This window comes from Neomonachus schauinslandi, chromosome 12 (assembly GCF_002201575.2).
Source record: "Neomonachus schauinslandi chromosome 12, ASM220157v2, whole genome shotgun sequence".
NCBI classification, from domain to species: Eukaryota; Metazoa; Chordata; class Mammalia; order Carnivora; family Phocidae; genus Neomonachus; species Neomonachus schauinslandi.
Genome location: NC_058414.1, coordinates 80,957,259 through 80,975,017, shown reverse-complemented (window position 1 = coordinate 80,975,017; position 17,759 = coordinate 80,957,259). Strand labels below are relative to the sequence as shown.

Below are 17,759 nucleotides of genomic sequence, written 5' to 3'. Positions count from 1 at the left end.
TATGGGGTGAATAATAATCATCATAATAATATCTAACTACCCCATGCATTGTTCTGTGCACTTGATAGCTATTTGTTTATTTAATTCTTATAAAAGCCCTATGAGAAAAGTGTCATTATTATCTCCATTTTTCAGGGGCGCCTGGGTGGCTCAGTCATTAAGCGTCTGCCTTCAGCTCAGGTCGTGATCCCGGCGTCCTGGGATCGAGCCCCGCATCGGGCTCCCTGCTCAGCGGGAGGCCTGCTTCTCCCTCTCCCATTCCCCCTGCTTGGGTTCCCTCTCTCGCTGTGTCTCTCTCTGTCAAATAAATAAATAAAATCTTAAAAAATATATTATCTCCATTTTTCAGATGAGGAAATGAGCATTTAAAGGTTAACCTGCTCGAGGTAACTAGGAGTTCGGTTTTGGTCAGGTATGGCAAATGGGTTTCCACTTCAGCGTTTACGGAGTAGCTCACATAGTACCAGTTGATTGGAGTCCTCTTATTTGAATCCCCAATTCCTCATTTCTTTCTTGATTTATGTATAAAGTCATTTTCCATATGGATTAATAATAATGACTTAAATGCATATGACTCTTCTAGGACTTCAAAACATGTCTATATTCATTGTTAAGTCCCTACATGACAAGTGAATACAAAGAGACATACACAAGTTGTGGAAATAAATGGGAAATGAAGTTAGCATGGCCATGTGGGTCTTGACTCTCAGACAGTGCTCTTTCCTTCCTGCTGTGCTGTCTTTTGTGGCCTTAGTAGTCTTTGCAGATGCCAGGTATCTATGGTCTCATCAGAGACTTCACACTATGTCCAAATCTTAGAAAGAGTCCAGAGAACAGAGGAAATTAGACATCTCTGCATTAAATACTTGGAAAGCACCCTTATTGCTACTCTGTGATTGTGATCCTATTTATTTGCAAGTTATTGTCTTAAGTCATCCATTTTGTCTGATAAATTAAATGCTTTAGAATTGTGTGATTAGGGCACCTGGGTGGCTCAGATGGTTAAGCGTCTGCCTTCGGCTCAGGTCATGATCCCAGGGTCCTGGGATCGAGTCCCGCATCGGGCTCCCTGCTCCTTGGGAGACTGCTTCTCCCTCTGCCTCTCTCTCTCTGTCTCTAATGAATAAATAAATAAAATCTTAAAAAAAAAAGAATTGTGTGATTATTGGTATTGGTTAAAAACTCTGCAAGTAGAATAAAGAACTCATTATAAAATAAAATTATAAAATGGACATATATAACTATCTGTAGTATATATTTGGGGAGAGTACAATAGGAAAAGAGATAGCAAGGAGGAGACACTTTCTAGCACAGTATGGAAATTAAATCCAATATGCTGCGACAAGAAATTCAGGGGAGGGGGCCTGCAGAGAAAAGATAGACACAAAGAAAAGGGATTGATGTCAGGTGAATTTGTCGAGATAGCACAGAGTCATCCAACAAGATGAAGGGGGGAAGGGAGAAGCTGAGGGCTGTTAGAGAACAGGAAGGCTCTTCAGATAATGAGGCTCCATGCAACAAGTAAACATTGGGGTAGTGATCCCTTTCTACTCTTAAAACCTGTGATTCTGCAACAGTTAATAAGAGGACAAGTAAAAGTGAGCAGAAGCTATGAAAAGAGAAAAGCTGAAAGCTTCTTAGAGAAATGGAAGTTTAGAAAATACTGCATTTCTGGGGTGCCTGGGTGGCTCAGTTGGTTAAGCGACTGCCTTCGGCTCAGGTCATGATCCTGGAGTCCCTGGATCGAGTCCCGCATCGGGCTCCCTGCTCAGCAAGGAACCTGCTTCTCCCTCTGACCCTCCCCCCTCTCATGTGCTCTCTCTCTCGTTCTCTGTCTCAAATAATAAAAAAAAAAATACTGCATTTCTGGCATTTCTTGCATCTTGCTGCCCTGCCCCAGTGAACTAGGGGAAACTTTATGACCTGAGCAGAGTCGGGACTTCCCAGTGATTGCTGTCTTGCCCATTGGGAGGGTCCCAACAGTGGTCCACATTGATATACTCGTGGGCAGAGGTAGCAGCAGGGGCTGAGAAGAGAAATTGAAGAGGGAACTGCTTTAGAGTGGAGTTCAAGTCCAAATAAAGCCAAACCCAAGGGAATGTGGCTAGAATGGTCTCCTGCTGGATTTTGAGTTGCTGTTTGTAGTTCATACATATTCTGCAGGAGGTGTTATGCTTCAAGACATTTACACTCGTCGCTATTGACTGTCACTCTCTGTAGCCAGGATGGAACATTCAGCCTATCACCTTCTATTTATTTAACTGTTATGTACATTGCCTAACTTGGATACTCACCATTTACTTTCTAATGTGCATAATAAAGCATGTCTTCTTCCTATATGTATGTCTGGGCTTCTTTTCATGTAGAAGATATTATGCTATCAAGAATGACCTTGTATGGATTGCAAGCTTCATAACTCTTACTACACACAATATATTTTTATCTACCATTCTTTCTTAGAGAAAAATAAGCTCAGTAGCTATCTTACTAAAGCTTTATTAACATTGTTTTCTAAACATTTATAGGTAGTGCTGGGACACCTGTCACTTTTAATGAAAATGGAGATGCTCCTGGACGTTATGATATCTTTCAGTATCAAATAACCAACAAAAGTGCAGAATACAAAATCATTGGGCACTGGACCAATCAGCTTCACCTGAAAGTAAGTATCAATATAATTTTACATTAATGTATGTAGTTCTCAAGGAGAAATGCTTTATTTTTAAGTTTATAATACAAGTTTTGTTAGAATTGTCTTGTAATTATGTTTTTAAAAAATGTATGATTTTATCCTTTATTCAACTTTAAAATGTTATGGAAAATCTCAGATGTCTATAGAGAAATCTGATATCTGGAGGGATTTAATGAAAGACCTCATTTCCTTTTAAGTGACTGCATTGTATTTAGGGAAATTTGGCCCTTTTCTGAAAGTCTCACTTGTTTAAGTGTTGGTACACTGTGTGTGTGTGTGTGTGTGCGTGTGTGTGTGTTGTGGGGGAGGATTGGCAGTGTGCCACGAATGATTAAATTTAGGCTTAAAAATAAGTGTATTTCACCTTTGCCATCTCATAAATTGAGACCTTATGCCTACATCTGATTGATGGAAGTGAATCATGATCTGTATTTACATTACCTCTTTGAATTGCAACACTAGAGAAAGTTAGTGTACCCAAAAGTGATGTTCAGAGCATTTAACAGCTTTAGGGCTAACTGCTGTCCCTGTCTACCTCGGTTGGCATTAAGGCCCAAGACCCACAGATCTTGCCATTCCTAGAAGTAAATGGCCATGTGAGGAAAACTTGGAAAGCCTAGCCTGAGTGGGGTCCCAGGGCCTGGGGGTGGTGCCAAAGGTGGGCATTTGCCTGCCTTGGTGTCACCAACATGGAGGGCTCAGCCTCCTCCTACTGGGTCTGGCATGTAGGATGGCTGTGGGGTAGAAGAGCTTCATCAAATGTGCCTGGCTGGTGGCAGCCCTCTCGAGGGGCTCTTCCAGAGAAAGGGTCTGTGGGGACATTGCAGAGAGCTAGGTGGTGCTGGCACCCACCAATTATAAGGGGCTCTGGAGCAGGAAGTTGATCCTGAACCTGAGGGATAAGGGAGGCCCAGAAAGGGAGCAGGACTGTCAATGGCTATATGGGGAAGGTGTAGGGGTGGTTGGAGCAGCATCAGTTTATCACTAGGTAAGGAATGATTGCACCTTTCAACAGCCCATGGTGTGGTATCAGCTCACACTGGCTTCGTCCAGCATAGAGAAATCAGGAGCGTGCCCTGTAGTCTCAGCTAAGGGTTGGAGTTCATTCATTGCGCACGTCTTCGATAAATTGTAAAATAGGACTATTCACAGGAACTGAGGGGCCGAGGAGCTGCTCGTTGCAGCAGCATGTTTCCTCTGTAGGCAGGAAGGTGCTTTTAAATGCTTCAAATAAACTAGAAACATATCCATTTACTGTCCTATGATTCTAATGTCTATTTCATTCTCTCCTACAATGAAAGTATCTCCTCTTCGTGATTCTCAAAGCCGTCACAACGCTGTGAGAATTGAGTTTATTTCCTAAATGAATAATTAAGTTCATTTCCTAACCATACCTTATCCTAGCTAGAAGGTAAAAAAGGCTTACGACATACAGGAGGGTGGAGATCATTCTTGTCTGTGTGTGTATAGTACTTGTACATGTGCTTTCTTGTGTTTGAACCCACTTAAAAGACATTGGTTTGGTATTTTTAATACATTTTTCACTTTCTGTATCTCCCAATATAGTGGTATGCTTATGCAGCATCAACCACCAAAGTTTTCAACAAGGAAGCAGATGATGAGAAATAACAAAATTGGAATATTTATGATCTGTCTTTGAAATGACTTCCTGATAATTATCACACTTCTGCATTCAATAATGTGCCAAGACAGCTAATATTTCCAACTATTGTTGTGCTTTGTAAGACCACAGATCTACAGTTTATTACATGTAGCAGCCTCAGGAAATCTTATCTATTGTTCTGCAACCCAAACTGACATTTATCAAAGCATTGTTTTGATAACTCTACAGGTTATTAATGCCAATCTGAAAATCAAGAGCTTTGTGGCAAAAGCCCTTTGAAAGTGGACCTATGTGGAATAACATAATTAAACATGACAAAGAAAATTTGTAAGGGTTAAAAGAGGGAAGCTACTTTTTATCTGATGTTTATAAATGCCAAACTGCCTATTATATTCTTATGATTAAGGATATACCTAACAAAATTCAGTGGTTTAAAAATATGTGCACTGGGGCGCCTGGGTGGCTCAGTCGTTAAGCATCTGCCTTCGGCTCAGGTCATGATCCCAGGGTCCTGGGATCGAGCCCCGCATCGGGCTCCCTGCTCGGTGGGAGGCCTGCTTCTCCCTCTCCCACTCCCCCTGCTTGTGTTCCCTCTATCGCTGTGTCTCTCTCTGTCAAAAAAAAAAAAATCTTTAAAAATATGTGCACTAATATATAATATTAAGATACCTAAAATATTTATATGTACAAGTACATACACACACATCTGTCTATGTGCATGATATATTTATTATAAAACTTCATGTTGAATCTCAAGCTGCTCTTTTATGTACATTTAACGGTGCATGAAAGTTTTCTGTTTATTATTGTGTTATTGTTCATAAAATATATCAAAGCAATTTGTAAGAATTATTTCTCATGCATGATTATGACCATTTGTAACTAGATAGAAGTGCCAGCCTTTACTGAAACAGAGAGAGTGTATCTCTCAGGAGAAAAGTAAGTGAATTAGACTGGGGGGAGAGACTGTAAGTCAAGAGTTGGCTTCTGGAGCCTAGCGGGACAAATTGTTTCTCCTTGGATCAGTGACCTGGTTGAAGGTCATCTGTATGAAGGAGTACAGGATGCTTGGAAGACTAAATAAATATTTAATAAATATTCAAGTTCTGTTTAGATAGTAGGCAAGGCATGGAACAAATGCTTTGCTTCATTCAGTTTTATCATCTGTAAAATGGAAATATTAGCAGCACCTATCTTATATGGTTGTAATAAGAATTAGATGAAACAATACAATAAAGCATTTAGTCCAGGGCTTGGAACACATGAAATCCATAGACATTACCTATTACTAATCCACTATCTCGTGATTCTATGTGGCCAGTGGGAGAGCTGATAATACATGTGGTGAGTAGAGCACTACTTATTAGAGAGGCACTTGGATTTTCTTTAGAAAGTTCTGAGAGAATCTCTTCATTAAAATGCTGACCATTAGTCTCCATTGTCCACTCTTTCTGCCTGTCTTTAATATTGGCCTGAATACTTCAGAAAAATCTGTCTACACTTAAAAAGCAACCTTTATGTAAGACAAATACAAACTTTCTTTTTTATATGGTAGCATATGGCTAGGTATTATCAGCTAGGCAGTTATTTTTCGAATGGATTGGATAAATTCATTCTGTGCACATACTCAGTGCTAAATTTTGAGACAAGACTGAGTGAGTGGTTCTCAGGGCGCTCACAGACTGGAAGGATAGACCAGCACTCAAACCAACAATGCTAGCAGAGGTGCACTGAGCAAGGGGCGTGCGCCATGTCTCGGCGGCAGCCCAGAGAGAGGTTCCTAATCTGGCCTGACTGCTGAAGACAGCTGTGTTGAGGGACAGGGGAGGATACTCTCCTCCATGTACTCCATCTCTCCTTATTCTATTAAACCAGATTTTACAACAAATTTTACACTCTCAGCGGTAAGTATTTATCAGCCAGTTATCGGTCTGAATTCTATGTATTTTCGAAAAGCCAGTTTTTCTGGCTGAACTCAACCATCAGACAATTTTGTACACAGAGAGTGTACAATTAAGCATGTATGAGTGTGACAAATTTGCCCTGCATGTACCTTTAGTGGAGTGAAAGAATTTTTATAACGAGTAGGTGTTTTTTTTCCTGGAAAATCATGAGGTGTTTTATTTCCTTATTGTTCCAAATATTCTAGTTTCTTTTTCTTTATTATGGATCTAACATATGTTCTTAATTTAGCAATTAGAATCAGTTAGTAAAATTGTTTAGTTTGATTTAGGTTTTCTATTCAGTCATCTCTGTCCAGGCATGAAGGGCGTATTGTCTACTGGAGAGTGAATCTGAACAATTAGGTCTCTCCGTTTTGTGAGGCTGAGTCTCCCAAGAGGCAGGTGGTCCTGATTAGTGATTATAAAACACATTGTAACCTAGAGGTTCAGAGTAAACAGCTGAGCCTGAATTGCGAGAAGAAAGCCATATGCTTCTTTACGTCTGCAGGGAGAAGGTATATGGAGGTTCCTGGATGTACCTAAAATAATGCAGGGCTCACTTTTTTTACTTCCAACCAGAGCTACTTTTTTTTTTTTTTTTTTTTGGATTATGGTAGGAATGAGGCAGATGGTTTTACTTGTCTTATTGTTTTGTTTTCTTCTCTTTTTATTCAAGTAAATAATTTGGAGATAAATGTAGTAAAGGACAGTGGCTTCATAAGTGTCTCAACCACAATTATTAGTGGCACGGTGTCAACTGGGAAGGGTGATTTGAAGGACAAGGGCTTCATTGACCCTGATTTAATTTTGAGTGGGTCACTCCATAGAAGAGGGTAACTCTTGACCAGGTACTGAATCCTGAACCTCAGTTTTCTCATCTGTTAAGTGGGGATAATAAATAGGCTTATTATGAGGACTGAAGACTTAGAATATAGTGGTCAAGAATGATGGGTGCCTGGGTGGCTCAGTTGTTAAGTGTCTGCCTTCAGCTCAGGTCATGATCCCAGGGTCCTGGGATCGAGTCCCACATCAGGCTCCCTGCTCTGCAGGAAGCCTGCTTCTCCCTCTCCCACTCCCCCTGCTTGTGTTCCTGCTCTCGCTATGTCTCTCTCTGCCAAATAAATAAATAAAATCTTAAAAAAAAAAAAAAGAATGAGACCTCAGGGGCGCCTGGGTGGCTTAGTCAGTTGGGCTTCTGCTTTCAGCTCAGGTCATGATCCCGGGATCCTGGGATCGAGCCCCATGTCGGGCTCCCTGCTCAGCGGGGAGTCTGCTTCTCTCTCTTACTGTCCCTCTGCGCGCTCTCTCTCTCTCCCAAATAAATAAATAAAATCTTAAAAAAAAAAAGAATGAGACCTCAAAGTCAGAAAGAAAGATGTTTGAATTCCATCCTTCCATTCATGAGTCTTATGGCCATGGGCATGTCATATTACCTCTTTTAGTCTCAGATCCTTCATCTGCATGAAAACAGTCATGACTGCTTCACAGAATTCATGAGACAATTAAAGGAAATCACATACACAAAGATCCTGGAACATTGCTTGCTCCGTATTCAGGGTTAAATGAATATGGTAATAATAATTTATTTCATTTTGTTTTGCCACTGTAACCAACCTATTATATATATTATATATATATTATATATTATATTATATATAAATATATATATAATACATATATAATATAATATATATTCTCAGAGAATCTCTTCATTAAAGAGTAATAATAGATCTTATATATAATAGATTATAATAATAAAAGCTTCCTATACCCTGTGGGACCTCAGAGGTGCTTACTGGCTTACTGGCTTCTGATACGAACCTTGAAGGAGCAACATCCATTGCTACCTGTCTTGATAGATTCTCTCTGCCTTATCTGTCCATCTACTTGGTTTGAGCCTTGTTCCCTAAGACATTCAAAAGGATTTAATAAGATCCATCTATCATAGCAGGATAAACAAACAAACCCAGTAAGTTAGGAAGAAAGAATAAAAAGAGTTAATAAATTTTAGTTAGTAGTCAAGTTTGATTTCCTCACCAGCAATTACAACCAATAGATTCATCTAGGCTGTTCATTTGAGTAAGAATCATGCTGATATTTTAAGAACATACAAAATTATGCCATATAAAAATATAGTTTCCAGAACAAAGTGCCTGCGATGTGCCACTGCTGAGATATTTTAAGAAATACAAATGTATGACATATAAAATGTGGTTTAATATGATTAAAAATTGAGATGCTGGATTCAGTTACCTTGATCTCATTGAAGACAGATTCCTGGAGTAATCTAATAGTATCCAGGGAATCTAGTAGCTTATCAGGGAAAATGTAAGTAGAGCATTAAAAGGTCTATTATTATTGATGAAAAATAGGTGAAGTCACAGGTGCTTAATTAGTTATTTTAATAAGTAATTGTGACAGTGACATGGAAAGGGAAATGAAAACTAAAAAATGATAGAGGTCAAATTAGAAAAGGCAGATCAAAGAATATATTGTGACTCAAAGAAGGACTTAGCATAAAATACAAAATGCCTCTTTATACTAACACCAAAGAAGGGCAAAGAAAGATGGTGATTCTAGACTTTTATGGGGATAATAAAGTAATAAAAATCATAATAAGTGGTATTTTAATCCTTATTCTAACCTTGGGAGGAGTAAAGTAAGAACAATTTTAACTTGATGAGTAGAATAGGAAAGGTTAAAATAAGGTTATAAATATAAAATGATAATGTAGAATAGAAGAATAACTGGTAAAAAAAGACATTTTCTTATGGTAGATTTACTAAAATATATGTGAACCCTGTATGCCAGGGTACTTTTAAAAAGCTCAATGGACACATCAGTGTTATTTAAAATCTACAACGAACAAGAGAATTACAAGTAAGAACTGCGAAGTATTATATACGAATAAAATATGTCGCCACCAGCTATAGATAGAGGTCAGTTGCTGGTAAGGGCATGAAATTAAAAAGGATAAAGTTACTGTGTCTGTTGATTGAATCAGAAGTTTAGCATGACATCTTTCCTCAGAAGTTCCACTATTTAAAGAAGGAAAATAGAGCCAGAAGCTGGATCCTCCCCCAAGCCCCTATACCATTTTATTAAGGTTATGGATCCTTATCTCTAAATGAAGTTCTAGAAATGTGCAGTTGTGTATATCTCGGGGGGTTGAGACATAAATCCACAAATAAATGACAGAGGGATATAACAAGGACACATAGAAGTACTAAATTTTACTATTACTTGTTTGCTTTTGTTTGTTCTAAAATCATTTTTAATTAAACTTACTTTGAGATAATTGTAGATTTACGTGCAGTTGTAACAAATAATAAAGATCTCATGTCCTCTTTGCCCGTTACCTTGAAAATTATAGTGTGATAGCACAACACAACAAATTGACATTTATACGCTCTACCAGTTTTATTTAAATCTCAATTTTACTTGTATTCATGTGGGGTGTGTGTGTGTGTGTGTGTGTGTGTGTGTTTAGTTCTGTGCAATTTTATTACCTGTGTTGGTCCATGCTTCTACCACTATAGCCAGAGTACAGAACATTTTCATCACCACAAGGATCCCCATGTTGCCCTTTTATTGCCAGATCCACTTCCCTCCCATAAGCCTCCCCCAGTACCTGGCAACAGCCAATGTGTTCTCTATTTCTACAAATTTGTCATTTCAAGAATGTTGTGTAAAAGGAATTATACTGTATGTAATCCTTTGAGTTTAGCTTTTTTCACTCAACATAATTCCCTCGTAATCTATCCACATTGTGTGTTCCTTTTAGTTGCTCAGTATTATTCCATGGTATGGAAGTACCAAGTTTGTATAACCATTCACCCTTTGAAGGACACCAGCAAAATAATTATGAATAAACCCGCTATGAATATTTGTTGAGAGAGAAACAGGGAAGACTGATGTCTCATCTCAGAACTGAACTAATTCATTTTTATATGACCGTTTTAGAGTTATACTTAACCTTTTAATTCAGAATGCTTTTAGAAAATAAGAAAGAGAACATTATTGCTGTAGCATGCGCCTTACATTTATAACTGGCATAGCGACACCTTGGATGACACCTACTACAATTGCAGCATATTCCCTAAGGAGAAAAAGTTCTTCATTTAAAAATAAGACCACCTAGGTCTAGCTCCTTTGAACATCAGTCTGTGAAAACAGACCTGCATTCTTGCCTCTCATGCTTCCCCTTTCTATTCCTTCTATCAATACTGCACTAAAGTTGCTGTCTGTGGCACCCAAACTCAGTCAGAGTTTCCAAGACTTCCTCAAAGTTGCCCCTGCTCTATGTTTCTTAAGTTGTTCTAACACGCTGGTAGGCTTTGCTGTATTCGTTCTCATCTGACTGTTTTGTAGCTGTCAGATCTATTGCTACATGGCATTTCTTTTCTGCATTCAGGCCATGATTTTAGATTCCAAAAATCAGACATGACTTCTAGATTAAGCTGCTGTATGATCTTTGAGACTACTGATGAAAACTCTTTGTAAAAATGTCTAAAGGGAACCCAAAGGGACTACTGACAATGGAAATCTCCCAGTAAGGACACACTTTGAGCTTGGGATCTCTGAATTAAATTTTTTTAAATGGTACAACTAATGACCCTATCCCTAAGGTTAGCTTCTCCAAGAACCAGTCGAATTTTATACATGATATCCATAAAATGTTTGATAGAGATGTGGTTTCATGTTGTTCAAGGCACAAATGGACTTAAAGGGCAGACCCTAGGAAGCTCTGTGATGATGTGGAAAGCATCACTAGAGGTTAAGAGACTGGTTTTCAGCCTGAGCTCTCACTAATCCTGAGAGATTTGTGCTTTTCGACTTAATATGTGGGGTCTCAGTCTCCATGTTTTTAAAATTGGGAACCAAATATAGCTTTTCACTAAAATTTCTTCCAGATCTATTATTTTCTAATTGGATACTTAGATAGTAGAGTTTTGTAATATGTGTTTTCTTATTTATTTACTTACTGTTTTTTAACTGAAAAACGTACTCTACAAAATGTACGGCCTCATTCATTCACCTATATAGAAGTAATGCTCCAGTGTAAACCTCACTGGTCGGAGGTCTTCTGTGATTATTTTCAATTTGGGGTATTTATTTGAAGGAGCATGGCTGCTTACAGCCTATGAACATTAAAACAGAAGATGGGAGAGGTTACTTTTGTTTTAATAAACGTGTAAAAATTATTAAAAATGGCTATGCTATTAGTTCTCTCTTGATTTTGCAGACAGGCATTTTTATAATATGCTTTAAAAAATAAGACTATGCTCTAGGGAAGCTAAGTTTATTCTGTTAGATGGGCTGAAATCAAGCAGGACTAAGTAGAAATAACTAATGTGATTTGAGAAATGCTAGTTTATTCGGAAAGCACTTTTGCAGCAAAGATAAAAGAGAGGGAGCTAAGTTCCGTGTGAAGAATTAGGGGATGCCGTGGTAGAGAAGAACAGCCCACATCTGAGCAATAAATGGGAGCTAGGCTTATTTTTGCTCCCATAAAAAGGGAAAAATAAAATGACTTCAGAATTCCCACTGTGGCATCTCAGATTTGGTTGCATTCAGCTTGTGACATTGAGACAATCAGTGTACAAACATTTATTATTACCCTTTTACCTCGTTCACAGTAAGCAGCTTTGTGTTTGGAGGTAGACGAATCGGGACTCAGGCACAGCAATCACGTCTTGATTCTGCCTTCATGCCTGCTTATCCATTTCCCCGAGTCTCTCCAGAGTTCTCCCCACTCTTTCTCAGCTTTTCACATATTTGTATGTTAAACTTTTCTCCTGAGATGAAGTTTCGCATCTGTTACTAGCCGGATAAGCAATTACCAGGCATTGCATGAAAAATAGAACTTTTTTCATATCCTTTAAGAGAGTCTGAAGAAACAATTGGCCTGAGAAAGTTAATGCCAATCTACTACCCTTTTGACACAGCCTCCCACCAGACAACTGGCTCATTTTTTTTTTCAGAGTTTGTGGTGGCTCTGAATATTAGGAGATTGCCTCTCCTACAAAAAAAAAAGAAGAAGAAGAAAAAAAAATTTTTTTTTCTAAAACTGTTGGAAACTTGAAGCTGAAACAACTTCCAGAATGGTAACTGTGGGTCTTGTCCAAGTCAGCATTTTCTCCAACACCTTCCTCAGAACACTGGGTCTGCAGGATTTTAAATAGTGGCTCTCTATGCACACAAAAGCTCCCTGGTCAAATAAGTTTAGGGAATGTCAGGACAACTGTTTTTGCTTTGTTTTGTTTTCCTGAAATACTTGTGGAGCCTTTAATATGCTAATGCACATCATGACTGACTGGGAAGTAGGCATCGGATGTACTGTTTAATACATTGCTTTGACCATGAATCCCTTTTTTATTTGAAGGACATTTTGCGGAACTAATATTCCTTGAAGCTCACTTTGAGAAATGTTGGCTTAAGATGAATTTTCCACCTAAGCTGAATTTCACATTTATTAACTCACTTAATTTTTATCATAACCCTGTGACTTAGATACTGGTTAGAATGACCATTTTTAGAAGAGAAAAGTAAGATTAACAATAAGTCGCTTTATTCAAGTTCACTCAGCTAGCGGAAGCGTTAAGGGAAATGCATGGGCACACACAGCCCACTCCGGTGTGCAGGCTTCTAGGAATTCTGAAGAAGTAGAATCAAGGAGAAGTGGTGAAATGATTGAATATGGAAACCAGGGAAAGGAGGATCTGGTGATGGCCTAGGGTAGATGAGGATGCAGGAGAAAGATTGCAGGGAAAAGCTTACCTTGGGACAAAGCTCCAAGGAGGAAGTCACACTGAAGGTAGATGGAGCTTGAATGTTCTGGACAAGGGACATGAAGGGAAGGCATGCCAAGGCTAGGGAGTAGACTGAACAGGGGCAGAGGGGGGCAGACTAGGAATTTTCATGAAGACCAGAGGGAATGCGAAGGGGAATCATAGAAGATCTACTTAAAAAGTGAATTTTCAATTTGGATCTCAGCTTTACGTGTGGATATGATCCTGTAACTAGCATCAGTAACTGTAAAGAAATGACTTGATCACCACTGGGCATTAGGAAGAATAAATGCCATTGGCCTACAAAAAGGTGGCTTTCAGAGACGGTTAAAATTTAACAATGCCACTTGACCATTTACATTATTAGGGAATAGGTCTGCTTTTGACTTAGGGCTTATTTGCTACAAAAAGAAAATTATCCTTTATTCTAACTGCAACTTTTTTCTTAGTTTTTCTTTTTCTTTTTTTTTTTTTTTGAGATTATTTTTTTTTATTCTTATGTTAATCCCCATACATTACATCATTAGTTTTAGATGAAGTGTTCCATGATTCATTGTTTGTGCATAACACCCAGTGCTCCATGCAGAATGTGCCCTCCTCAATACCCACCACCAGGCTAACCCATCCTCCCACCCCCCTCCCCTCTAGAACCCTGTTTGTTTTTCAGAGTCCATCGTGGTTCGTCTCATGGTTCGTCTATCCCTCCGATTTCCCCCGCTTCATTCTTCCCCTCCCGCTACCTTCTTCTTCTTTTTTTTTCTTAACATATATTGCATTATTTGTTTCAGAGGTACAGATCTGAGATTCAACAGTCTTGCACAATTCACAGCGCTTACCAGAGCACATACCCTCTCCAGTGTCTATCACCCAGTCACCCCATCCCTCCCACCCCACCCCCGACTCCAGCAACCCTCAGTTTGTTTCCTACAATTAAGAATTCCTCATATCAGTGAGATCATATGATACATGTCTTTAACTGTTTGACTTATTTCACTCAACATAATACCCTCCAGTTCCATCCACATCATTGCAAATGGCAAGATCTCATTCCTTTTGATGGCTGCATAATATTCCATTGTATATATATACCACTTCTTCTTTATCCATTCATCTGTCGATGGACATCTTGGCTCTTTCCACAGTTTGGCTATTGTGGACATTGCTGCTATAAACATCGGGGTGCACGTACCCCTTCAGATCCCTACTTTTGTATCTTTGGGGTAAATACCCAGTAGTGCAATTGCTGGATCATATGGTAGCTCTATTTTCAACTTTTTGAGGAACCTCCATACTGTTTTCCAGAGTGGCTGCACCAGCTTGCATTCCCACCAACAGTGTAGGAGGGTTCCCCTTTCTCCGCATCCCCGCCAACATCTGTCGTTTCCTGACATGTTAATTTTAGCCATTCGGACTGGTGTGAGGTGGTATCTCATTGAGGTTTTGATTTGGATTTCCCTGATGCCGAGCGATATTGAGCACTTTTTCATGTGTCTGTTGGCCATTTGGATGTCTTCTTTGGAAAAATGTCTGTTCATGTCTTCTGCCCATTTCTTGATTGGATTCTTTGTTCTTTGGGTGTTGAGTTTGATGAGTTCTTTATAGATTCTGGATACTAGCCCTTTATCTGATATGTCATTTGCAAATATCTTCTCCCATTCTGTTGGTTGTCTTTTGGTTTTGTTGACTGTTTCCTTTGCTTTGCAAAAGCTTTTTATCTTGATGAAGTCCCAATAGTTCATTTTTGCCCTTGCTTGCCTTGCCTTTGGCGATGTTTCTAGGAAGAAGTTGCTTCGGCTGAGGTCAAAGAGGTTGCTGCCTGTGTTCTCCTTTAGGATTTTGATGGATTCCTGTCTCACACTGAGGTCTTTCAACCATTTTGAGTCTACTTTTGTGTGTGGTGTAAGGAAATGGTCCAGTTTCATTCTTCTGCATGTGGCTATCCAATTTTCCCAACACCATTTGTTGAAGAGACTGTCTTTGTTCCACTGGACATTCTTTCCTGCTTTGTCAAAGATGAGTTGACCATAGAGTTGAGGGTCCATTTCTGGGCTCTCTGTTCTGTTCCATTGATCTATGTGTCTGTTTTTGTGCCAGTACCATGCTGTCTTGATGATGACAGCTTTGTAATAGAACTGGAAGTCCGGAATTGTGATTCCGCTGGCTTTGCTTTTCTTTTTCAACATTCCTCTGGCTATGCGGGGTCTTTTCTGGTTCCATACAAATTTTAGGATTATTTGTTCCATTTCTTTGAAAAAAGTGGATGGTATTTTGATGGGGATTGCATTGAATGTGTAGATTGCTCTAGGTAGCATTGACATCTTCACAATATTTGTTCTTCCAATCCATGAGCATGGAACGTTTTTCCATTTCTTTGTGTCTTCCTCAATTTCTTTCATGAGTATTTTATAGTTTTCTGAGTAAAGATCCTTTGTCTCTTTGGTTAGATTTATTCCTAGGTATCTTATGGTTTTGGGTGCAATTGTAAATGGGATCGACTCCTTAATTTCTCTTTCTTCTGTCTTGTTGTTGGTGTATAGGAATGCCACTGACTTCTGTGCATTCACTTTATATCCTGCCACTTTACTGAATTCCTGTATGAGTTCTAGCAGTTTGGGGGTGGAGTCTTTGGGGTTTTCCACATAAAGTATCATATCATCTGCAAAGAGTGAGAGTTTGACTTCTTCTTCGCCAATTTGGATGCCTTTGATTTCTTTTTGTTGTCTGATTGCTGTGGCTAGGACTTCCAATACTATGTTGAATAGCAGTGGTGATAGTGGACATCCCTGCCACGTTCCTGACCTTAGGGGGAAAGCTCTCAGTTTTTCCCCATTGAGAATGATATTTGCTATAGGTTTTTCATAGATGGCTTTTATGATATTGAGGTATGTACCCTCGATCCCTATACTCTGAAGAGTTTTGATCAAGAAAGGATGCTGTACTTTGTCAAAAGCTTTTTCTGCATCTATTGAGAGGATCATATGATTCTTGTTCTTTCTTTTGTTAATGTATTGTATCACATTGATTGATTTGCGGATGTTGAACCAACCTTGCAGCCCAGGGATAAATCCCACTTAGTCATGGTGAATAATCCTTTTAATGTACTGTTGGATCCTATTGGCTAGTATTTTGGTGAGAATTTTTGCATCCATGTTCATCAGGGATATTGGTCTGTAATTCTCCTTTTTGACGGGGTCTTTGTCTGGTTTTGGGATCAAGGTAATGCTGGCCTCATAAAATGAGTTTGGAAGTTTTCCTTCCATTTCTATTTTTTGGAACAGTTTCAGAAGAATAGGTATTAATTCTTCTTGAAATGTTTAGTAGAATTCCCCTGGGAAGCCATCTGGCCCTGAGCTTTTGTTTTTTGGGAGATTTTTGATGACTGCTTCAATTTCCTTGGTGGTTATAGGTCTGTTCAGGTTTTCTATTTCATCCTGGTTCAGTTTTGGTAGTTGATACATCTCTAGAAATGCATCCATTTCTTCCAGGTTATCTAATTTGCTGGCATAGAGTTGCTCATAATATGTTCTTATAATTGTTTGTATTTCTTTGGTGTTGGTTGTGATCTCTCCTCTTTCATTCATGATTTTGTTGATTTGGGTCATTTCTCTTCTCTTTTTGATAAGTCTGGCCAGGGGTTTATCAATCTTGTTAATTCTTTCAAAGAACCAGCTCCTAGTTTCGTTGATCTGTTCTACTGTTCTTTTAGTTTCTATTTCATTGATTTCTGCTCTGATCTTTATTATTTCTCTTCTCCTGCTGGGTTTAGGCTTTATTTGCTGTTCTTTCTCCAGCTCCCTTAGGTGTAGGGGTAGGTTGTGTACTTGAGACCTTTCTTGTTTCTTGAGAAAGGCTTGTATTGCTATATACTTTCCTCTTAGGACTGCCTTTGCTGCATCCCAAAGATTTTGAATAGTTGTGTTTTCATTTTCATTGGTTTCCATGTATTTTTTTAATTCTTCTTTAATTTCCTGGTTGACCCATTCATTCTTCAGTAGGATGCTCTTTAGCCTCCATGTATTTGAGTTCTTTCCGACTTTCCTCTTGTGATTGAGTTCTTGTGAATGATCCCAATCTTTTGGTACCAGTTGAGACCTGATTTATGACCTAGGATGTGATCTATTCTGGAGAATGTTCCATGGGCACTAGAGAAGAATGTGTATTCCGTTGCCTTGGGGTGGAATGTTCTGAATATGTCTGTGAAGTCCATTTGGTCCAGTGTGTCATATAAAGTCTTTATTTCCTTTTTGATCTTTTGCTTAGACGATCTGTCCATTTCGGTGAGGGGGGTGTTAAAGTCCCCCACTATTATTGTATTGTTGTCGATGTGTTTCTTTGTTTTTGTTATTAATTGCCTTATATAATTGGCTGCTCCCATGTTAGGGGCATAGATATTTACAATTGTTAGATCTTCTTGTTGGATAGATCCTTTAAGTAGGATATAATGTCCTTCCTCATCTCTTATTACAGTCTTTGGTTTAAAATCTAATTTGTCTGATATAAGGATTGCCACCCCAGCTTTCTTTTGGTGTCCATTAGCATGGTAAATGGTTTTCCACCCCCTCACTTTCAATCTGGGGGTGTCTTTGGTTCTAAAATGAGTCTCTTGCAGACAGCATATCGATGGGTCTTGTTTTTTAATCCAGTCTGATAGCCTGTGTCTTTTGATTGGGGCATTGAGCCCATTTACATTCAGGGTAACTATTGAAAGA

General features: G+C 38.9%; 1 protein-coding gene across 2 annotated transcripts in view; it reads left to right on the top strand.

Moving 5' to 3' along the window:
- GRM8 (glutamate metabotropic receptor 8) overlaps positions 1-17,759 on the top strand; it is a 772,971-nt gene that overhangs the window by 636,397 nt on the left and 118,815 nt on the right. For both annotated transcript variants that reach the window (XM_021699435.1, XM_021699434.1), the window contains exon 7: positions 2,526-2,662. In XM_021699435.1, the coding sequence (XP_021555110.1) occupies positions 2,526-2,662 (137 nt within the window). The remainder of the gene's footprint in view (positions 1-2,525; positions 2,663-17,759) is intronic.